The sequence below is a fragment of the Daucus carota genome, chromosome 9 (genome assembly GCF_001625215.2).
Source record: "Daucus carota subsp. sativus chromosome 9, DH1 v3.0, whole genome shotgun sequence".
NCBI classification, from domain to species: Eukaryota; Viridiplantae; Streptophyta; class Magnoliopsida; order Apiales; family Apiaceae; genus Daucus; species Daucus carota.
Genome location: NC_030389.2, coordinates 42,995,539 through 43,020,234, shown reverse-complemented (window position 1 = coordinate 43,020,234; position 24,696 = coordinate 42,995,539). Strand labels below are relative to the sequence as shown.

General features: G+C 36.4%; 3 protein-coding genes across 3 annotated transcripts; all 3 read right to left on the bottom strand.

Moving 5' to 3' along the window:
• Positions 1-6,367: 6,367 nt before the first annotated feature.
• LOC135149695 (E3 ubiquitin-protein ligase UPL5-like) lies at positions 6,368-8,116 on the bottom strand. Its single transcript, XM_064085492.1, has one exon. It carries the CDS (start codon positions 8,114-8,116, stop codon positions 6,368-6,370), a length of 1,749 nt encoding a protein of 582 aa, XP_063941562.1.
• Positions 8,117-13,579: 5,463 nt separating this feature from the next.
• Positions 13,580-17,057, bottom strand: LOC135149694 (E3 ubiquitin-protein ligase UPL5-like). The gene is made up of 3 exons (XM_064085491.1): positions 15,458-17,057; positions 14,437-15,026; positions 13,580-13,843 (listed from the first exon to the last, which is right to left on the bottom strand). The coding sequence occupies exons 1-3, from the start codon at positions 17,055-17,057 to the stop codon at positions 13,580-13,582; spliced, it is 2,454 nt and encodes an 817-aa protein (XP_063941561.1).
• A 2,437-nt stretch (positions 17,058-19,494) lies between these two features.
• On the bottom strand, positions 19,495-22,388 carry LOC135149693 (E3 ubiquitin-protein ligase UPL5-like). The gene is made up of 3 exons (XM_064085490.1): positions 21,611-22,388; positions 20,540-21,129; positions 19,495-19,758 (listed from the first exon to the last, which is right to left on the bottom strand). The coding sequence occupies exons 1-3, from the start codon at positions 22,386-22,388 to the stop codon at positions 19,495-19,497; spliced, it is 1,632 nt and encodes a 543-aa protein (XP_063941560.1).
• Positions 22,389-24,696: the final 2,308 nt, after the last annotated feature.

The following is a 24,696-nucleotide window of genomic DNA, read 5'->3' as shown; positions in this document are numbered from 1 at the left end:
TCTTAACTCAGTTATATCCTCAGTATCAAAAGCAAGAGTGGAATGAGGTACCTTAGTTTCAACAGTCTCAGTGCTGTTGTCCATGTTTGCCATCAAGGCATAGTTGACTTCTTCCTCTGATTCTGATGAGTCTGCCCAACTCCCCTTCTTTGTGATAAAGGCCTGTTCCTTTTCTTTCTTAGCCTTCTTGCACTCAGTTGCAAAATGTCCTTTCTCTCCACAATTGAAGCAGGTGTATTTAGACTTATCAGATTTTCCAGATTTTTCTTCTTTGCCTTCATTCCTTTTGAAGACCTTCTTATCAGAGTTTCTGTCTTTCCTTGAGAACTTTTTCCCTTTGTTGAAGTTCTTGTAAGCCATCTTCTTGAAGCTTTTCACCATTAGTGCTGCCAGCTGCATCATCTCAGTATCACTGTCATCAGAGTCTGAAGGTATATCAGAGTCTGAGTCAACATCAGAGTTTGATGACTCAGTATCAGACTTTTTGACATGAGCTTTTCCTTTGCTTTTCACAGTTGAATCTTCTTGAACTTTTAGAGCAACTGGTTTGGGTTTCCCACCATGTCGTTTGCTCCTTTGCTCCATCTCAAGTTCATGAGTTTTCAACCTTCCAAAGATTTCATCCAGAGACATCTCTTCAAGATCATGATTGTCTCTTATAGTGGTTACTTTCAAATCCCACTTTTCAGGAAGAGCAAGCAGAAATTTGAGATTTGAGTCTTCCAAATCATATTCTTTGTCCACAAGAGACAAGTCATTCAGCAGCTTGACAAACCTATCATAAAGATCAGTCAGTGATTCACCTGATTTTGAATCAAAGTGTTCATACTCTTGAGTAAGTATGGTCCTTCTGTTCTTTTTGATGGCTTTGGTTCCTTGACATCTGACTTCCAAAGCATCCCATATCTCCTTTGCAGTTTTGCATCCAATTACTCTATTGGACATAGCATTGTCCAGAGCACTATGCAACAGATGCTTCACCTTTGCATCTTTACTGATAGATGAGATGTCCTCTGGAGTATAGTCCTTCTTCTCTTTAGGAATCATCTTCTGGGGTTCATCTCCCACTGCAACAGAGAGCTTCGTTGGCATGTGTGGACCATCATAAATTCTATCCAGATATTCTGGATCTATAGATTCCAGAAACATGATCATTCTAACTTTCCAGACAGAATATTCAGATGCCCTGAGGACCGGAACCCTAAGAGACTCATATCTACTGTTTTGTGATTTCTCAGACATGATTGTGTGTGATTAAGATCTCACTGTAGGTATATCAACAGAGCTCGCTCTGATACCACTTGTTAGGCCGACTAAACTCACTATATATATGATAATATAGTGAACACAATCCAATACAAACACAAGTATAAGAGAATAATTCAATAAACTCTTATTCACAAATCTCAGTAGTTTACAAATAATCTCTTAGTGATTTATATCTTATCACTAAGAGCTGCTAGGTTACACGAATGATATTCAATTGATAACTCATGTAGAGTAAACCCTAAGCTGTGTTTATATACACAGTTACATGATATCTACTGATTGATTTATAATTATCTGCTTCCTAAAATAATCTAATCAGTAGCTATCCTTCTGCTGTCCTGATCTGTACAATCTCTCTTGATCTTTATCTTCCTTATTTAGTCAGATATGCTCCTGAAAATCAGCCGCCTGTAAACTCTGATCATCGCTTAAACTCTGATCCAGCTGGCAGTCGTTAAACTCTGATTTCCAGCTAAACTCTGATATTTGCTTCTGCACACTAAACAAGTTAGATACCTGTGACATCATCAAATATGTAACATTTACCAAGGAGTTCCGGAAGACATACTATTGTCAATTGCCGAAAAAAAGACATCCAGGGAGGCTTGGAACGCAATCAAAACAATGTCCTTAGGGGCAGACAAGGTGAAAAAGGCAAAGGCGCAGACCCTCAAGTGTGAATTCGAAGCTCTGCGCATGAAGGAGACTGAGCCACTGGATGAGTTCTATTTGAAGCTAACTAGCCTGGTCACCAATATTAGAGCTCTAGGAGAGAAAGTAGAGGAAGCATACGTGGTCAAAAAGCTACTCAGAGCAGTTCCCTCCAAGTTCTTACAAATTGCATCGGCTATCGAACAATTTGGCAACTTAGAGGCGATGTCAGTGGAAGAAGTTGTTGGCTCGCTCACGGCTCACGAAGAGAGGTTAAAAGGAATGACAGAAACAAGCCAAGGACAACTATTGCTGACAGAGGAAGAGTGGAGGAAGAAAGAAAGCAACGAGGGCCAGTTACTACTGACTCGAGATGAATGGTTGAAGCGGACCAATAAGGAGGGGGTTCGAGGTGGTGGAGAACACCGTGCGAAAGAGGGAAATCGTGGAGGACGAGACAGGAGCAGAGTGAGATGCTTCAATTGCCAAGCATATGGACACTTTGCTGCGGAATGTCGCAGGCCCCGCAAGGAGAGAGATGTGCAAAAGGAGGCGAATCTTTCTCAAATTCAAGAAGATGAACCAGCATTACTGATAGCTGAGGTGGGAGAAACAGAATTCAAGTCGATGTTGCTGAAGGAAGATACAGTAGTTCCAAAACTACGAGCAAATAATGAAGAACAAAGGGAATCACAAGTCTGGTATTTGGATAACGGCGCCAGCAATCATATGACTGGCCAACGCGGCAAGTTCAGGGAATTGGATGAACATGTGACCGGGAAGGTGAAATTTGGAGATGGATCTACTGTGAGTATCAAGGGCAAGGGGACAGTTTCATTCCAATGCAAAAACGGCGAGGAAAGGACTTTAACGGAGGTATATTACATTCCAAATTTATGTAATAATATTATAAGTTTGGGTCAGTTATCTGAGGCTGGTAATAAAGTGATCCTTGAAGATGATTATTTGTGGGTTTATGAGGGCAGCGGTAAACTACTAATGAAGGTGAAAAGATCTGAGAATCGCTTGTATAAAATCAGCCTTGAGGAAAGTAAGCCTTCATGCTTGTTGACAAAGTTAGAGGAGGATACCTGGCTCTGGCATGCCCGGCTTGGGCATGTAAATTTTCAAGCTTTAGAACTCATGTCGAGGGAGAAGATGGCATATGGACTTCCGAAATTAATTCAACCACTAAAGAAGTGTGAAGGATGCCTAATGTCAAAGCAATCCAGAAAACCCTTTCCCTCCCGAGCCAATTTCGATTCAAGAAAGATATTGGAGATAGTACACGCAGACATTTGCGGACCCATTTCACCAATGACACCTGGAGGTAACCGATATTTTCTGTTATTTGTTGATGACTTCAGTAGAAAGATGTGGGTATACATGTTGAAAGAAAAGAGTTGTGCTTTTGAGATGTTTAAAAAATTTAAGGCATTAGTCGAGAATGGAACAGAAAGAAGTATTAAGATTTTGAGGACAGACCGAGGTGGGGAATTCTGCTCAAAGGAATTTACAATGTTTTGTGAGAAGGCTGGCATTCAGAGACATTACACAGCGCCATACACCCCGCAACAGAATGGTGTGGTGGAGCGTAGAAATCGAACCGTTGCTGCTATGACAAGAAGCTTTCTAAAAGAAGCAAAATTACCGGCATTTATGTGGGGCGAAGCAGTACGTCACTCAGTTTATGTTCTTAATCGTTTGCCAACTCGCATTTTAAATGGCAGAACCCCGTATGAAGCGTGGAGTGGGAAGAAACCGAGTCTGGAACACATAAGAGTTTTTGGGTGTACAGCGTACATGAAGATTCCAACAGTTCATGTCAAAAAACTGGACGACCGTAGCAAGTTGGTTGTATATCTCGGTAAGGAACCAGGAACAAAGGGCAATCGCTTGTATGATCCAAGAACAGGTGCTGTGCACGTAAGTAGAGATGTAGTAATACAAGAAAGTAACTTCTGGTCATGGGAGCAGAATAAAGAAGATAAAGTAACCTTTCCTGGGCATTATATCGAGATGGCTAATTCGGAGGATGCAGGAGGTAATGTTGAAGCAGAATATGAGCCTGTAACACCTCTGCAGTCACCACCTCTGCAGACATCGACAACTGCAATGGCTGATTTATCTACAGGAGCTGATTTATCTACAGGAGCTACTGACGTGTCCTCTGTAAATGGTAGTGAGACTAGACACTTCAGGTCTCTGGATGAAATCTACAATGAAACTGAGATTGTTGATATGATTGATGAGCTGATGCTACTAAAGATAGAAGGGCCAACATCTTTTAACGAAGCAACAAAAGAAAAAGAGTGGCAAGATGCAATGAAACTGGAGCTTGAGACAATCGAGAAGAACGATACCTGGACACTTACAGATTTGCCACCTGGGCACAAGCCAATCGGCTTGAAATGGGTTTATAAAATAAAAAAGGATCCAGAAGGGAACGTAGTAAAACACAAGGCACGTCTCGTTGCGAAAGGTTATGTTCAGAAAAAAGGGATCGATTATAATGAAGTGTTTGCTCCGGTAGCTCGTCTCGATACCGTTCGATTATTATTGGCTCTTTCAGCAAAGGAAGGTTGGGAAGTTCATCATCTTGACGTTAAATCAGCATTTTTAAATGGCGAACTTCATGAAGAAGTATATGTCAAACAACCCGAGGGATTTATAAAGAAAGGGCAAGAAAAGAAGGTGTATAAATTGACAAAAGCCTTGTATGGGCTACGTCAAGCTCCCAGGGCCTGGAATGCACGATTGGATAAATGTTTGAAGGAGCTGGGTTTTAAAAGGTGTTTGCACGAGCAGGCTGTGTACACGAAGTCTGTAGGTGGGAATGTGATCATAGTAGGAGTCTATGTTGACGATTTGTTGGTGACTGGTTCTGATAAACGAAAAATTGAGGAGTTCAAGTTGCAGATGAACAAGCAATTTGAGATGAGCAATTTAGGTCTGCTATCGTTTTATCTTGGTATAGAAGTAAATCAAGGAGGAATGTTTACTACATTGAAACAGTCTGCATATGCAAAGAAATTGTTGGACAAGGCTGGGATGTTGAACTGTAATTCATCGAAATATCCTATGGAATACAAACTTCAATTAGACAAGGATGAAGGAGGCAAGTTGGTAGATGCTACTGAGTACAGGTGTGTTGTTGGGAGTCTGCGATATCTAACACATACTAGACCGGACATTTCGTATGCTGTGGGTGTAGTAAGCAGATTTATGGACAAACCTACAGTAAAGCATCAGCAAGCAGTAAAGCATATATTGAGGTATGTGAGAGGTACAATTGACCATGGTCTTGTGTATGTAAATGAGAAAAGTGGGAAGGTTCTATCTGGGTTCTCAGATAGTGATCTGGCTGGGGATGTTATAGATAGGAGAAGTACTGGTGGGATGTGTTTTTACTTGAATAAGAGTTTAATCTCTTGGGCTTCAAAGAAACAGAGAGTAGTTGCGCTGTCATCTTGCGAGGCAGAGTACATGGCGGCTACAACAGCAGCGTGCCAAAGCATATGGCTCCGTGGACTGCTGGAGGAAATCTTAGGGCATCAAGTTGGACCAGTTGTACTTCATGTGGATAACAAGTCTGCTATTGAGTTAATGAAGAACCCTGTTCTACATGGAAGAAGCAAGCATATAGATGTACGGTTTCATTTTATCCGTGAATGCATCGAACGAGGTAAGCTGGTAGTTAAACACGTTGTTACACAGGAGCAGCGAGCAGACATCTTAACTAAGGCACTGGGAAGAATTAAGTTTGAAGAAATGAGGAAGATGATTGGTGTTGAAAATCTCACTGCTGTTACATCAAGTTCGTAGCCTGGAAACATGTTTAGATTAGGGGGGAATGTGTTGGATATTTGTTTAATCTAAACACATTTGAATAAAATAGCTGTTACGTAGAACGCGCAGCATGCAGTTAGCTATTTGGAGTAGCGTAGGATTAGGAGCAAAGTAATAGCAGAATAATAGCAGTAGAGTCATGGTAGGAGTTTGATACGTAGTTTGTGTTTTGGTAGTTATCTGTTTGCTTTATATATTCCTGTACGTTGGTTAAGTAAAATTATCTTCTGCTATTTTCTTCCAGAATTGATTAACATACCAGTGTGTGCGTGTGTAGTGTGTTTACATTTCTATAAAGACAATGCCAACCTGAACTTTGCGAATTAAGGCCAATGCAATTACTCTTCCAGCAAACTTGAAGTATTCTAGGTGCAATGGATCCACCCTAGACACTGCAAATTCGGACGAGTCATTAATTTAAAAAACTGAATTTATCAGAGAATAACCAGGGAGGAATTCAAGGGGAGAATATGGGGTGAGGTATAAAATTTTTAAAATACTAATGTTGAAAGCAATCACTATATCAAACACCAGGGCAAAATATATTAAAGTCACCCATACGATTCATACTCGCAGAAACATAAACAAAATATAACTTCTATGAATCATATATAGGGCAAAGTAGAATGACAGAAGCACCAAGCTGATTACCTGAATTTGGAAAAAACCTTCTACGATCATTTGGACAAGCTACAAAGAGGGCATTTCGAGGGTCAAATATGGCTTGACAAACTAAGACAAACCACTCCCTCAGAACACCAGGGCCAGTAGCTTCCTCATCTTTAAACTGCAAATCTAAACTAGCTCGAAGTGTTTCAGCCTCAGAGTGTGCAATGTATTCAAAAGAGTCCTCCAACAATCGTGATCTGTCAATAAGCATGATCTCTTGGATCAGGTTGTTATCCTCATCACTAACTCGTGCAAGTAACATCATTGCCAAATGCCTTCTGCACTCAAAATTTGTCACCTCTTTATGCACCGAAATCCATTCATAATCATCCTCCTTGCTAGCATATTTAATAATTAAATAGCTGAAAGAAAGCTTCCTATTCCTCAAAGTTGTCCAAAACTGTTTTGCTAAGTCTGGGAAGTGCTTAGACATATTATTCAGCTCCATTATGATTGCAACATACTGGTAGCACCCAAGATTTTCACTCTTAGTCGGCAATAACTTCTCCAGTTCTTCAAGACAATAATCCATCTTGTTCAGCAGCCTAAAGAAAGTCTCAAACATGATACTAAATTCTTGATAAGGACCATCCTGAGATACCTTTCTGTATCGAAACTTAAAGAATAGCTCCTCTGTAATAAATGTTTCTACAGGCATCAGAAAGTTTTTGAGATAGACAACCTCAGTCAATAAAGGATGTGAGGGACTCGTCCTTGTATCCAGTTCTATACCAGCATCCATAGAATGAACTATCTCATCGGCAGCGTCTGCAACAAAAGTTTGCATGTCTTTTATAAAATTAACAAGATAAGCATAGCCAGCTCCATTCGGTGCAGTCTTCATCTCGGTACATTTGACCATGTCACTAAGACATCTTCGGCACGTGTTAAACATAGCATCGTTGCGGTAATATGGCATCCCACGCAACGCCTTGCAAATCTCTAAATATATTGGTATACATTGTAGGGAGAGATGTCGAGGCAGTAAAGAAATTAACGTAATCAACTCTTGAATCAACTCATTGCCAAATATCATATTTTGAGGAGACATATATAACATTGCTAAAGAAGCTGGTACATGAGAACAACAAAATACCTGCAGATAATGCCCGAAATAAATATCATTATCCTTGGGAAGAAAATCTCCGAAATAATCAGATAAGTTTCTTCTAATCACGCGACGTGCTTCCCTATCCCAAGCTTCATTCCCCGAATTTCTTTTACACAATCTCCAAATCAATGAAACAATCTCATCAACTAACTGTTGAGCTTTGACAAGACGAGTACTCCGCATGACTCCAACCAACTGTAGCACAGCATCATTTTCTACACAACATTCCCCCAGGGTTTGCTCCGGGTAAATCTGCTTGCTCTTATAAATTAACATCTGCACGTTCGATGGAATTCCAGCTTTCGATTGTATCAAATCAAGAACGTACCCAATTGTATCATTAACATTCGCTCGAATAACTAATGTTTTCATTCCAGAAAACAATCTTACAAGGAACTGTAGGCTAGAGTGCGATTTCGATGACTCAGCCGAACCCGCTGCTGATCGAGCACCGGAGACAGAGTTGATAACGTCAGATCTCATTGTAACGGCGGAAGAGGAACTCACACCATCATCGACACGGGTATAAGAGTCCAATTTGTGTTTGCAGGAATCGATTAGAGACATTTAGTGTGTTCAATATCGAAGACAATATTTTAGAGATGACCGACAGTATAAATTAAGAGCCGCCGGAGAGAAAAATCCTTCTTGGCTTTCAGAAATCCTGCTCTTATAACTTAATATTACTCTCGTCGTATTTTAATATTTTTAGACATTAAATTCTAGTTACGTGTTTCATATTAAAAATAGCAAAACGGTTATCAGCTGTATCCGTAGAATGAAGATACCATTTTCTTAATATGAGAAATAATCACGATTCTGTGTGCGTTATCTCCAAATTTTGATTTTTCATATCTATCCAATTTTGTATTTTTTCACAATGTTATATCGATAATTTTATTCACTACTTCATCTTCCTCCGCTATCTCTAATTTGTATGTGGGTTCATAATCTATATCGGTTGCCTGCATCGGTTGTTTTAAATTTGGAATGTTCAAAAGTTTGATAATTAACAATACTTCTCGGTTTTCATAACTATTGAATTCTTCGCATTTTTTGTTGTTGAATAAATTTCAACCAATTTCCGAAACCTTGTCGAAAATTTAATATGACTCTTGTCGTATTTTAAGATAGTGCCGGATATAAATTCTTATTACGTGTTTCATATTTATGATAGCCAAACAGTTATTAGATAAATCTGTAGGTGCAAATATTATTTTTTAACATGAGATGTAATTACAATAACGCACTACAAAGTTTAATATCACTGCTAATTTCTGAAATTTTGTCCAAAGTTTAATATCACTCTTGTCGTATTTTGAGATACTGCTAGATATTGAAATCTAATTATTACGTGTTTTATGTTTCATATTTATGACGGAAAAACAGTTATCCGGTAGATCTGCAGAATGGAGATATTATATTTTAATATGAGAAATAATTACGATCGGTGTAGGGGTGGAAAAATCCAACACGCTTCCGAAACCTGACACGAATTCGTCTCGATAAATACAAATGAGGGTCCGAGATTTTATATATCAGATCGGGTTCGAGTGGGGTAATTTTTTCTCTGAACCCGACCCGGGTTTTTTGGGAAAAATTTATCAAACCCGATCCGATATATAAAATCTGAGACCCTCATTTGTATTTATCGAGACGAATTCGTGTCGGGCTTCGGGAGCGTGTCGGATTTTGCCACCCCTACACAGAATCGTAATTATTTCTCATATTAAAAAATAATATCTGCATTCTACATATCTACCGGATAACTGTTTTGCTATCATAAATATGAAACATAAAACCCATAATTAGAATTTAATATCTAGCAGTATCTCAAAATATGACAAAAGTGATATTAAAGTAGTGATATTAAACTTTGTAGTGCGTTATTTTCAAAAAAAAAAACAAAAAACTTTGTAGTGCGTTATTGTAATTATATCTCATGTTAAAAAATAGTATTTGCACCTACAGATTTACCTAATAAATGTTTGACTATCATAAATATGAAACACGTAATAAGAATTTATATCCTGCACTATCTTAAAATACGACAAGAGTCATATAAAATTTTCGACAAGGTTTCGGAAATTGGTTGAAATTTATTCAACAACAAACAATCCGAAGAATTCAATAGTTCTGAAAACCGAGAAGTATTGTTAATTACCAAACTTTTGAACATTCCAAATTTAAAAAATCGATGTAGGCAACTGACATAGATATGAACCCACAGACAAATTAGAGATAGCGGAGGAAGATGAAGTAGTAAATAAAATTATCGATATAATATCGTAAAAGAATACAAAATTGGATAAATGTAAAAAATCAAAATTTAGAGATAACACACACAGAATCATGATTATTTCTCATATTTAACATGGTATCTTCATTGTACGGATACAGCTGATAACCGTTTTGCTATTTTTAATATGAAACACGTAACTAGAATTTAATGTTTAAAAATATATTAAAATACGACGAGAGTAATATTAACTTATAAGAGCAGGATTTCTGAAAGCCGAGAAGGATTTTTCTCTCCGGCGGCTCTTAATTTATATTGTCGGTCATCTCTATAATATTGTCTTCGATATTGAACACACCAAATGTCTCTAATCGATTCCTGCAAACGCAAATTGGACGCTTATACTCGTGTCGATGATGGTGTGAGTTCCTCTTCCTCCGTTAGAACGAGAATTGACGATATCAACTCTGTCTCCCGTGCTCGATCAACAGCGTGTTCTGCTGAGTCATCGAAATCGAACTCTAGCCTACAGACGTTCCTTGTGAGATTATTTTCGGGAAATAAAACATTAGTTATTCGAGCTGATGTTAACGACACGATTGAGTATATTCTTGATTTCATACAATCGAAAGCTGGAATATCGTCGAACGTGCATCTATTAATTTATAAGAGTAAGCAGCTTTACCCCGAGCTAACATACCACGGGGATACATAATATTGTTGCGGTAATATGGCGTCGCACGCAACGCCTTGCCAAATCTCTAAAAATGTAGGGATATATTGTTGGGAGATATTTCAGGTCAGCAAAAAAATCAACATAAATAATCAACTCCTCCCAAAATATCATATGATATATAGACATATATAACATTGTTAAAGCAGCTGGTGCACCGGAATACGAAAATACCTGCAAATGCCCTGTATAGAGCCATGCCATCATCACTCGGCAGCAAATCAGTGAAATAACAAGTCAGGTTTCTTCTAATCAGGTAACGTGCTTCACTGTCCCAAGATAATTCAATCCCCGAATTCCGTTTAGACAATCCCCAAATCGATGAAAAAATCTCATCAGCTAACTGTTCAGCTTTCACATGAGGCCGAATTCCCCTAGGGTTTGCTCCTTTGCTCTTCAGGGTAAAGCTGCTTGCTCTTATAAATTGACGGCTGCACGTTCGATGGAATTCCAGCTTTCGATTATCGTATCAAATCGAATAATTAATGTTTTCATTTCAGAAAACAATCTTACAAGGAACTGTATGGTAGAGTTTGATTTCGATGGCTCAGAAGAAGTGGAGCCGTGGGCGGCATAATTTTCCAATTAGGGTTTGCAGGAATCGATGGGCGATATTGTGTGTGTAAGAAGAATGAACAATTTAGAGACGGCTGAAATGAATAATTTTGGAGCTCATAGTTGGGGAGAAAAACCCTATTTAGCTGTTTACTTGTGTGTATGCGTATCTACTCGATTTACATTTGCATCTAGTATTTCAGCACACTTTTTTTGGGCCTTTTAAATTTGAAAGGTCCCAAATTTTCATTTGGTGTGTCTGCTCAATTAACATTTGCATCTATACTTTTTTGGCTTGTTTGAAAATTTTGAAATGTCCCAAATTTTCATAATTATCACAAGTTTTAAAACTTTAGTTTTAGTTTGGCAGCGATTCAAATAACTTTTTAAATTTATTATTTATTATAATCTTATTTTTTTTATTTGAGTACATTATATTCTTCTTAATATATATATTTACAGTATTGTTACTTAAATCCATATTATTCTAAAATTTAATTCAAATCCTATCTTCCACAAGAGTACTGCAGTAAAGACGAAGAAGCTTGTGATACTATCATGACAAACTCAAATACTATATTTTGATACAAAGAAAACGGGTTTGATATCGATTTTACTTATTTTCATTTTTATTTATCCACTTATATATATCTGTTTGATATAAAAAGAAATTAATAATATGGAGATACATTATATTATTAATTATACTAATATTTAAATTAACTAACTCACCCAATTTTTCTAAATAAAAAATATCAATTCAATAATAATTGGAACACGTGATAATATCTCAATTATATTTAACCATAACACAATTTCGAATTAAATTCAATCTAATACCACTACGATCATACCAAAGAACATTAATTAGAAATTTTTAATAACATCATTTTTAAGAAGGTAGCATTTCTATTTTCAGACATATTTTTGTATTGAAAATTTTACACATGTCATATTATTCCCTTATTCAAACCATATATAAGTGGTAGATGATAAATGAAACTGCTATTTGTTGAAAATGTTATAAAATATAACCTTTCCAAAATCTTTAAAATTTTAAAGTGTAATGTGTTCAATATTTTGATGATAAATATTCATTAGCGTGAGTTGTTTAATTATGTGATGGATATATCTGACTTTAAGCGTGGCGGAAGTGAATGAGAGTACGGACTCTGAAGACGGTGATATGAGTCATCCCTATGTTGTTGTCTCTAGTGGAGGTCCGGTTATTAAGGGTTGATATTAAGTTGTGTGAATGTAATTGAATTTGTGGAGATGTTTATGGATGTTTTAGTCTTTTGTTTGTGTATGACTATGTGTTTGGGATGTTTTGTTAATGAAAATTATGAAATTGTGTGTGACAAAAAAAATTATGATATTGGGGATTGAATATTTGCTTGGATTGTATAATAGTTAAAATGTTTGTTAAGTATATATTGAATAGTGAATGCATGGATGGACAGGTTTTTGACCATTCTTGAATGGTAAAAAATGGCAGAAATATAGAGAAATATAGAAAATTGCAGGGGCTTTAGAATATAAGTCTAAACTTACGATAGATATATATATATTTCAAAAGTTCCATATTTCTCTATAATTTACGACAGATGTTCACAATAGGCTCGGTCGTGAGGAAAATACCGACGAAACTTACTGTCGCAAGAACGGAACCAAATATACGAAACCGTGGGTCCACAATAAACATATGACGAACTTTCCGTCCTAAAATGTCCAACTTACGACGGACCGTACGTCGTAAGTTTAACTATGAATATGCTGGAATTGTGGGTCCTACCAGGTCAACTTACGACGCTTGTTTATAATTGCGACGCTTGATCAAACTTACGACACCTGTGGAAAATTGTGACGATTTTTCGAACTTACTACTTGAGCAAAAACGACGGATAATTTCCGTTGTAAATTAGAAACTTCGACATAATTAACGCTTAATTTCCGTCGTAAATACTCCAGTTTGTTGTAGTGGCTTCAAAAAGGACCAACCTATAGTGTCGCATTCATATGCTATGCTGAAATGCCGACGCTAAAGCCCTAATTTGACCGATGCTAAAAGGCCTATTGTGTACGGCGTATATCATGGGTATATGTTAAATTTGTCTAGTCGTTTATCATTTTCCGTTCTGTCTAAATTGTATGTAGTAGTTCTTGTTTTCATTCATGAGAGGGTCTGTGGTATATTAACTTATGCTTCTGATTAAACACTAAATTTGTATTTGAATTTCAAGAAAAATAATCAATGTATAGTCTTGCTCACTCTGGAACGTTTTAATCTACAACTTTAAAATTTTAAAGCACAAAAAATATAAATTAATTTCTCGCAATTTAGAAGCTAGTGATCGCAGTTCTATTTGCCCTGCTAGTTTTGCAAAGATTTGTTCAGCCATGCTACTTTTGCATCATCAACTCCTCCCTGCTGCTAGAAATACAAGGTAGCCAAGCTTCATGTGAAGCACAAAGAGAGTTTCGATCCCGACATGTAATGTTCTCAAAAGGTCCCAAAGCTGCAGCCAACATGATCCTGGGTGATGAGACTTAGACGATCTTGCATGACTTTCAACGATTGGTAAGGAGGAAAGCACAACCGATAGAAGCAAGTCTGAGAAGTTGGAAGGCGATTGCAGCTCTCACTCACCTTGTAAATGTATAGCCGGCAGGTTAAGCCACCGAAACCTTCTACAGGTAGATTCTTCAGTGACGTCCAAAAGAATAGGAGAGCTTTTCTCTGCCCTGCTGACATGCTCGCCACAGTCTGCAATTTAGCATGGATAATTATGTAGCTATCTCTCTCTAATCTCATACGAAAAGAAAAGGATGTAATATAATTATATCATAAATGAAATTCAACTAACAGGAAAAATGTAACTTATGATGAGGAGGATATTCAAAACAAACTGCATTGTGCACAGCTAGTCGAAAGGATCAGCGGATAACACATCAGAATTTGCATATTATGATGGATCATGTCAAAGCATATATAAACAACTCATAATAGTAAAAAAGCCAAGGACCTCTTAACCAACGGCCACCATCTCTTGGCCTTTGGATGAATATTCAGCGGCCAGGATTTTAACCTATTTTCAGCACCTTTTAACGGCTCGACAAGGTCTATCCAGCGTTTTTTAACCGCTAGACGGGGACCCCGTCCAACGGTTAAAAAAATCTGGATGTATTTAAACTTTTGTTCTAATCGGTTCCAACAGCTAGAAAATAGTGTGTTGGTTAAGAGGCCCGGGGCATAATATGAAGGATCATGTCATAGCGTATATAAACACCTCATACTAGAAAAATAAGCCTAAAACATAAAAATCTTACAGAAAAGAAGTATTACTGACTCACATATACCTCCCAGAACCACCATATTTGAGGATCAGTCTCCTCGTAGCCATCGTAGTCAGTGTGAGACTTCCAATCTTCAACACTTATAGCTTTTTCACTGCCATACAGCAGCCTGTCAAAATCTTCTAGCTCTAAGAATTGGAAAAATGATTTCCTAAGCCTCCCCGAACTTATGATATCATCAAAACCCTGAGCAAACTGAGCTACCTGATCCTTAACAGAATCAACAAAATGATATTGAACAAGCCTAGCAACATACTTGTCTCTATTTGTACTATTCACGACAATATTTTTTCCATCAGGGTAGAGCTCCACAGCATTCCTGCATCCTAGCTTGTTGGTTTCTACAGTAAATGTTAAAGATAGAGAATCTTCATCAACTTCCTCAGGATCCATCTCCAATATTCTCTTGCAACTACTGTACAAGATTGGATCTGCATCCCGTGTATCTTCCAGAGAAACATTCCTTCCGGCCAATTGTAAAAGAAGTACTCTATCAAAGGCAATGCCAACCTGAACATTGTACATCAAGGCCAATGCAATTACTCGTCCAGCAAACTTGAAGTATTCTAGGTGCAATGGATCCACCTTCGACGCTGCAAAACAGAAAAAGTCATTAATTTTCTAAATTGAACTAATTAATTATCAGGACTCGGTAATATCAGGTATATGATAGCACTAGGTGAGTTATTCCCAGCTGACCTCATTCAGTTTATAGAATAATTAATATACTAATGATGAGAGCAATCTATTTAGCAACTTTCACTATATATAAAAGGACAACTCAACTAATATTCTAAACTCTAAATGACCATGAAAGGAAAACGGGGATCTAAAAAAGATTAGATTTAATAATTAAGTACTACCTAACTGTCTATGCAACCTATAGACTATTAAGATGCACAAAATTCAACGGAAATCGTTCCCGAAGAGAGAAAAAGGAAAAAAAGAACTCTCCCTCTCGGAGAAAAATACCTAACCTCTTTTTGGATTCAATTTACCTATATTGAAAAAGAAGCAAGCTTACCTGGATTTGGAAAAAACCTTCTGCCATCATTTGGACAAGCTACAAAGAGGGCAGTTTGAGGATCAAAGATGGCTTCACAAACTAAGACAAACCATTCCCTCAGTACACCGGGGCCAGTAGCTTCCTCATCTTTAAACTCCAAAGTTAAACCAGCTTGAAGTGTATCAGCCTCAGCGTGTGCGATGTACTCAAATGAATCCTCCAACAATCGTGATCTCTCTATAAGGATCTCTAGGTAGTCATCATCTTCATCACTAACTTGTGGAAGTAACATCATTGCCAAATGCCTTCTGCACTCAGAATCAATCACATCCTTATGCTCCAAAATCCACCTATAATCTTCACCCCTCGTAGCATATTTAATAATTAAATAGCAGAAAGAAAGCTTCCTCCTCCCTAAGGTTTTCCAAAATTGTCTAGCTAGGACTGGAAAGTGCTTAGACATGTTATTCAGTTCAATTAAGATCAAAACATACTGGTTGCACCCAAGATTTTCACTCTCTGAGGGCAACAACTTCTCCAGTTGTTCAAGACAATCATCAATCTTCTTCAACAGCCTTAAGAAAATCTTAAGCATGAAGTTAAAATCTTCCGTGTATGTTAAAATATAAGGTTCACCTTGAGAGGCCTTCGTGTAACAATAACCGCCATGTATAAACCTTTTTAAAGGCATCAGAAAGCTTTTAAAATGGAGAAGCTCTTCCGTCATTAAAGAAAGCGAAGGACTCATACTTGTATACGGTTGTATACCACCATCCATTGTAAGAATTATTTTATCAACAGCCTCTTGAACAAATGTGAGCATATCTTTTAAAGTAACAAAATTAGTACTGCATCCACCTCCATCCAATATTGCTGCCTCAATTTCGATAAATTCCACCATAGAACTAAGACAAGTTCGGCACGTGTCAAAGATAACATTGTCAGCATAATATGGCATCCTACGCAACAGCTTGCAAATCTCCATCAAAATAGGGACACATTGTTGGAAGGAATATGGAGGCATAAACGAAATGACCCAAACCAACTCTCGTAAAAGCTCATCACCAAACATCATATGATCAGGAGACATATATAACATAACTAACGCGGCTGGTACACCAGAATACGAGAATACCTGCAGATGCCCTATAGCCATATCATTATCACTCGGCAGCAAATCCGTGAAATAATCAGTGAGGTTTCTTCGAATCAGGTAACGTGCTTCGCTGTCCAAAGATTTATTCCCCGGTTTCCGTTTACACAATCTCCAAATCAATGAAACAATCTCATCAGCTGTTTGTTGAGCTTTCACATGACGAGTACTCGGCATGACTCCAACCAGCTGTAAAACAGCATCATTTTCGACACAACATTGCCCTAGGGTTTGCTCCGGGTAAAGCTGCTTGCTCTTATAGATTAACGGCTGCCCGTTCAATGGAATTCCAGATTTCGCTTGGATCAAATCAAGAACGTGCTCAATTGTATCGTTAACATCAGCTCGGATAACTAATGTTTCCATTTCAGAAAACAATCTTACAAAGAACTGTATGGTAGGGTTCGATTTCGACGGCTGAGAAGAAATGGAGCCATGAGAAGAAATGGAATCGATGAGCGACATAATTGTGTGTGTAAGAATGAACACTGATTTCGAGCAGAATAGTTTAGAGACGGCGAGGCTGGAGAGAAAAAACCCTAATTATCAGCTGTTTACTTGTGTGTATGCGTAACTCAATTTACATTTGCATCTATATATCCGCAAACCATTTTGGGCTCGCTGTTTAAATTTTGAAATGTGCCCAAATTTCATAGTCATCACAAATTTTAGCTTTGGTAATAGTTATGGGCCGATTTAAATAAATTTTTAATTTACTATTTATTATAATTTTATTATCAGTTTATTTGATTATAGTATCATTTTTAATATATGTATTTATACATAAAAATTTTAATATATGTATTAACACTATTATTGTTCAGCTATAAAAGTGTTATATATTAACACTTGATCATATTTTAATTTTTAATAAAATTTAAAATATGATCAAGTGTTAATATATAAAAATTTTATATCTAGACAACGATATAATGTAAATTTGTATATTATAAAATGATAATGTAATCAAATAAGAAGAGACATTATACTTCTATAAATAATAATTTTTTTTAAACATGTGAGTGACGCCGGCCATAAGCTTGTTAGCATAGAAGTCTAACACACCTTTTAAGTTAAATAACTCTTTTGTGAAGTACACATTCTTCTTCGTCTTTATATGGACATGTCTTGAATTAAATTTTGTATTAATGCGTATTTAGCTACTAATATTAACATGGTCCTTATTTATTTGAATTCTAATAATAAGAATTTTATAGATTCATTTAATAGTTTGAATTTTAAAAATTGAAATGAATAGTTTTGTTAGTGATGTAATTCTGTTTGTGTGATAGTTGTTACATTAATAGCTCCCACCAAACATTTGAGTCCTTTCATATATAGTAGTTTAATTATTATTAAATAAAATTTATATAATAATAATCAAATTTTGATTATTTGATATTTGATACTTCTCATATTTCCCTAAATGAGGGATTAGTTTACTGATAAAGGATATAGATTGGGTTGTTCATATTTCAATATATATTTTGGATGCCGAGTATTGGCTAGGAAACCAAAAAGCAAGCTAAAATTTTCCTATGAACAGACAAACTTACGACGAAATATTTCTGTCGTATAAATTAGTGTTTCTGCAGCTTCTGACATCTGTTCATAGTGAATTTCGTCGTAAGTTCTACTTTACGATGGAATTTTCTAGCCATAAATTCTATATTTATTGTTGAAAATTAATTTTTAATTTCTCTTATTTTTAAATTTATATAAATAGAAACTGGGGGCCGTGAATTTAAAATGACGAAAATTCTGTCGTAAGTTGCTTATTATTCTATTGGCACATGGGGCCCACTTATATGAAACTGTTATGTATTCTGTCATAAATTAGTGATCACCTGCCGGGGCTTTAGAATATAAATCTAAACTTACGACAGATATACATGTTGTAAATTCCAGATTTTTCTATAATTTACGACTTACGACGGATATTCATAATAGGCTCAGTCGTAAGATAACTACCCACGGAACTTTTCGGCGCAAGAATGGAACCAAATATGAAACTATGAGTTCACAATGAAAATACTACGGAACTTTCCGTCGTAAAATGTCCAACTTACGACGGACTATACGTCGTAAGTTTAACTATGAATATGCTGGAATTGTGAGCCCTACCAGGTCAACTTACGACGCTTGATCAAACTTACGACACCCATGGAAAATTGTGATGGTTTTTCGAACTTACTACCGGAGCAAAAACGACAGATAATTTCCGTCATAAATTCGAAACTTACGAGGGAAAGAAGGCCTAACTTCTGTCGTAAATAAGCGAGTTTGTTGTAGTGGATACAAAAAGGACCAATCTAGCTATAGTGTCGCATTCATATACTATGTTGAAATGTCAACGCTAAAGCCCTAGTTTGACTAATGCTAAAGGCCTACCGTGTACGGTGTATATCATTAGGAAGGGTATAATGGTAAATTTATCCATTCGGTTATCATTTTCCGTTCTCTCTAAATTGTATGGTAGCTCTTGTTTTCATTCATGAGAGAGGACTAAACACTAAATTTGTATTTGAATTTTAAGAAAAATAATCAATGTAGTTTTGCTCACTTCGAAACGTTTTTATCTACAACTTTAGAATTTTAAAGCACAAGAAATATATAATTTCTCGCAATTTAGAAGCTAGTGATCGCAAACCTATTTCTTCTGCGAGTTCTGCAAAAAGATTTGTTCAGCCATGCTACTTTTGCAACACCAACTCCCTCCCTGCTAGAAATACAAGGTAGCCAAGCGTCATGTGAAGCACAGGCTAAAAGTAACTTGAGAAAATTATTACGTAATTACGGATAATTATCGATTATAAACCACAAAAGGAAACTATGCAATCTGATAGTACAAAAAACTGTTCCGGCTCTGATTTTGAAATAAGCTTTGTATTGATATTTGTTCTCATGAGGTCCCAAAGCTGCAGCCAACATGATCCTGGGTGATGAGACTTAGACGATCTTGCATGACTTTCAACGATTGGTAAGGAGGAAAACACAACTGATAGAAGCAAGTCTGAGAAGTTGGAAGGCGATTGCAGCTCTCGCTCACCTTGTAAATGTATAGCCGGGAGGTTAAGCCACCGAAACCTTCTACAGGTAAATTCTTCAGTGACGTCCAAAAGAATAGGAGAGCTTTTCTCTGCCCTGCTGACATACTTGCCACAGTCTGCAATTTAAGATGGATAATTATGTAGCTATCTTTCTGTAATCTCATACGAAAGAAAAAGATATAATGTAATATCATATATGAAATTCAGCTCATAGGAAAAATAAAACTTATGACCAGGATATTCAAAACAAATTGCATTGTGCACAGCTAGTCGAAAGGATCAGTGGATAACACATCAGAACTTGCATACTATGATGGATCATTTCATAGCATATATAAACACCTCATAATAGAAAAAAAGCCTTAAACATAAGGGTACCGGTCCCCGGCATACATATGCCAATGACCTCTTAACCAACCCGGTCGTTGGATGAATATCCAGCGGCGAGGATTATAACCTACGTCCGGAGCTTTTTAACCTCGGGACGAGGTCTTTGCACCATTTTTTAACCGCTAGACAGGGACCCGTCCCGCGGTTAAAAAACACGGGATGCATTAAACTTTTGTTATAATTTTGGTAATTCTGATAATCCTGGCCGTTGGATATTCAACGGCAAGAAAATAGTGTGTTGGTTAAGAGGCCCCAGCTCGGACGAGGTCTTTCCAACATTTTTAACCGCTAGACAGAGACCCCGTCTAGCGGTTATAAGAAAATAAGATGTATTAAAATTTTGTTATAATTCTGATAATCGTGGCCGCTGGATATTAATCCAACGGCGAGAAAATAGTGTGTTGGTTAAGAGGCATATGACATACATATAACAGGGGCCTGGATCCTAAACATAAAAACCTTACTCTGAAAAGCCTTACAGAAAAGAAGTTTTACTGACTCACATACCTCCCAGAACCAGGATATCTGAGGATCAGTCTCCTCGTAGCCATTGTAGTCAGTGTGAGACTTCCAATCTTCAACACTTAGAGCTTTTTCACTGCCATACAGCAGCTTGTCAAAATCTTCTAGTTCTAAGAATTGGAAAAATGATTTCCTAAGCCTCCCCGAACTTATGATATCATCAATGCCCTGAGCAAACTGAGCCACCTGATCCTTAACAGAATCAACAAAATGATATTGAACAAGCCTAGAAACATACTTGTCTCTATTTGAACTATTCACGGCAATATTTTTTCCATCCGGGTAGAGCTCCACGATATTCCTGCATCCTAGCTTGTCGGTTTCTACAATAAATGTTAAAGCTAGAGTATCTTCATCAACTTCCTCAGGATCCATCTCCAGTATTCTCTTGCAACTACTGTACAAGATTGGATCTGCATCCCGTATATCTTCCAGAGAAACATTGCTTCCGGCCAATTGTAGAAGAAATACTCTATCAAAGGCAATGCCAACCTGAACATTGTACATCAAGGCCAATGTAATTACTCGTCCAGCAAACTTGAAGTATTCTAGGTGCAATGGATCCACCTTCGACGCTGCAAAACAGAAAAAGTCATAAATTGAACTAATTATCAGGACTAAACTAGCTTTAGCTAGGGAAGGACTAACAAAAATTTTAATTTTACATGTACATCCAAATAGATTCTATTTGTATAAAGTTCAAGTAATATCAGGTATGATAGCACTCGGTGAGTTATTCACAACTGACCTCATTCAGTTTATAGAACAATTAATATACTAATGATGAAAGCAACTATTTAGCAACTATCACTATATATAAAAGGAAAATTCAACTGATATTCTAAACTCTAAATAACCATGAAAGGAATTAAAATGGGATCTAAAAAAATATTAGATTTAATAATTAAGTACTACATAACTGTGTATGCAACCTGTAGACTATTAATATGCACAAAATTCAACTGAAATCGTTCCCGAAGACTCTCCCTGTCAGAGAGAAATACCTAACCTCCTTTTGGATTCTATTTATCTATATTAAAAAAGCAGCAAGCTTACCTGGATTAGGAAAAAACCTTCTGCCATCATTTGGACAAGTTACGAAGAGGGCATTTTGAGGATCAAAGATGGCTTCACAAACTAAGACAAACCATTCCCTCAGTACACCGGGGCCAGTAGCTTCCTCATCTTTAAACTCCACAGTTAAACCAGCTCGAAGTGTATCAGCCTCAGCGTGTGCAATGTACTCAAATGAATCCTCCAACAATCGTGATCTATAGATAAGCATCTCTAGGATCAGGTAGTCATCGTCATCACTAACTTGTGGAAGTAACATCATTGCCAAATGCCTTCTGCACTCAGAATCAGTCACCTCCTTATGCTCCAAAATCCAACTATAATCATCATCCCTCGTAGCATATTTAATAATTAAATAGCAGAAAGAAAGCTTCCTCTTCTTTAAGGTTTTCCAAAATTGTTCAGATAGGGCTGGAAAGTGCTTTGACACGTCATTCAGTTCAATTATGATCTGAACATACTGGTTGCACCCAAGATTTTCACTCTCTGTGGGCAACAACTTCTCCAATTCTTCAAGACAATCATCCATCTTCTTCAACAGTCTAAAGAAAATCTTAAGCATGAAATTAAAATCTTCCGTGTATGTTAAAATATAAGGTTCACCTTGGGAGGCCTTTGTGTAACAATAACCGCCATGTAATAGCTCCTCTGGTATAAACCTTTTTAAAGGAATCAGAAAGCTTTGAAAATGGAGAAGCTCTTCCGTCATTAAAGAAAGCGAGGGACTCATACTTGTATCTGGTTGTATACCACCATCCATTGTAAGAATTATCTTATCAACAGCCTCTCTAACAAATGTTAGCATATCTTTTAAATTAAAGTAACGGAACCTCCATCCGATGCTGCCTCAATTTCGATACAAGCTACCATAGAACTAAGACAAGTTCGGCATGTGTCAAAGATAACATTTTCACCATAATATGGCATCCCACGCAACGGCTTGCAAATCTCAAGCAAAATAGGGACACATTGTTGGAAGGAATATGGAGGCATAAACGCAATGACCCAAACCAACTGTCGTATCAACTCATCACCAAATATCATATGATCCGGAGACATATATAACATTGCTAACGCAGCTGGTGCACCAGAATACGAGAATACCTGCAGATCCCCTATAGCCATATCATTATCACTCGACAGCAAATCCGTGAAATAATCAGTCAGGTTTCTTCGAATCAGGTAACGTGCTTCACTGTCCCAAGATTTATTCCCCGGATTCCGTTTACACAATCTCCAAATCAATGAAACAATCTCATCAGATGTTGTTGAGCTCTCACATGACGAGTACTCGGCATGACTCCAACCACCTGTAAAACAGCATCATTTTCGACACAACATTGCCCTAGGGTTTGCTCCGGGTAAAGCTGCTTGCTCTTATAGATTAACGGCTGCCCGTTCAATGGAATTCCAGATTTCGATTGGATCAAATCAAGAACGTGCTCAATCGTGTCGTTAACATCAGCTCGGATAACTAATGTTTCCATTTCAGAAAACAATTTTACGAAGAACTGTATGGTAGGGTTCGATTTCGACCGCTGAGAAGAAATGGAGCCGTCAGTGGCATCATTTTCAAATTTGGGTTTGCAGGAATTGATGAGCGACATAATTGTGTGTGTGAGAATGAACACTGATATCGAGCAGAATAGTTTAGAGACGGCGGATATGAATAAGTTTGGAGCTTGTGGCTGAAGAGAAAACCCTAATTCAGCTGCTTACTTTGTGTGGTTCGCTGTTTTGGGCTCGCTGTTTTAAATTTGAAATGTGCCCAAATTTCATACCTAGTTATCACAAATTTTAGCTGTGGTAACGGTTACACCGATTTAAATAATTTTTTGATTTATCATTTATTATAATTTTATTATCTTTTTAATTATTTGATTACAGTAATATCATTTTTTTAATATACGTATTTATCCACATAAAAAAACCTAATATACATATTTACACTATCATTGTTTAGCTATAAAATTGTTATATATTAACACTTGATCATATTTTAGTTTTAATAAAAATTAAAATAGGATCATATGTTAATATAGTTAAATTTTATATCTATACAACGATAATGTAAATTTATATATTAAAAAAATGATAATGTAATCAAATAAAAGACATTATACTTCCATAAATAATAATTTAAAAAAGTATTTAAACATGTGCTTGATACCGGCCATAAGCTTGTTAGTATAAAAGTCTGACACACCTTTTAAGTTAAATAACTTTAATTTATAAGTAATTTAATATTAAAATTTTTGACAATGTCTTGTATTTCGGTGCTTTTCCTATATGATGCAACATCGACAATTGTTCTTAAGTGACATCATTAGTGAAATTTTCCCGTGGAAAAAATCATCGTAAATAACCGTCATAAGTTACGTTTTGCGTCATTATTAAATCGTCGTAAGTTAACATATTTAGCAAATTAAAAACAAAAAATAAATTAAAATAAAAGGGTTCTAATTCCGTCGTAACTGCACCATCGTAAGTTCACATAATTATATAATTATAGCTATTCAAAAACAAAAAATAAATGAAATTGATATGTTTATTTTCTCATCATAAGTTAACATATTTGGATAACTAAAAATAAATAAATAAATGAAAATAAAATGGTTTCCGATTCCGTCGTAACTATGTCGTCATAAGTTCATAATTATATAATTATTGTTGTTTAAAAATAAAAATAAATGAAAATTATATCATGTTATAACTTATGACGGATCATATCTTAAGTTAGCATGGCAATAAATTCAACTTTTTCAAAAATGTTTTGGGGTAATTTCAATTTTTCAAACTTCTTGTTATATTTTAGCATTTTTGAACTTATTTTGGCATACTATGGATGCTTGTATGTTGTAAGACGATCTAAGTTTATGTAAAGATAATTTAACTTACGTACATGGACGAATATGGATTTAGAATTTGATGTAAGATTTGCACATGATTGAATGTTAATTGTAAAAGCTATGGTTTCTTATATCTAATAATTGTTGGTTGATTGTGAATTTGGATGGATATGATTGTGGTGCATATTGGTTTTAGATATATGTAAATATATGTATGCA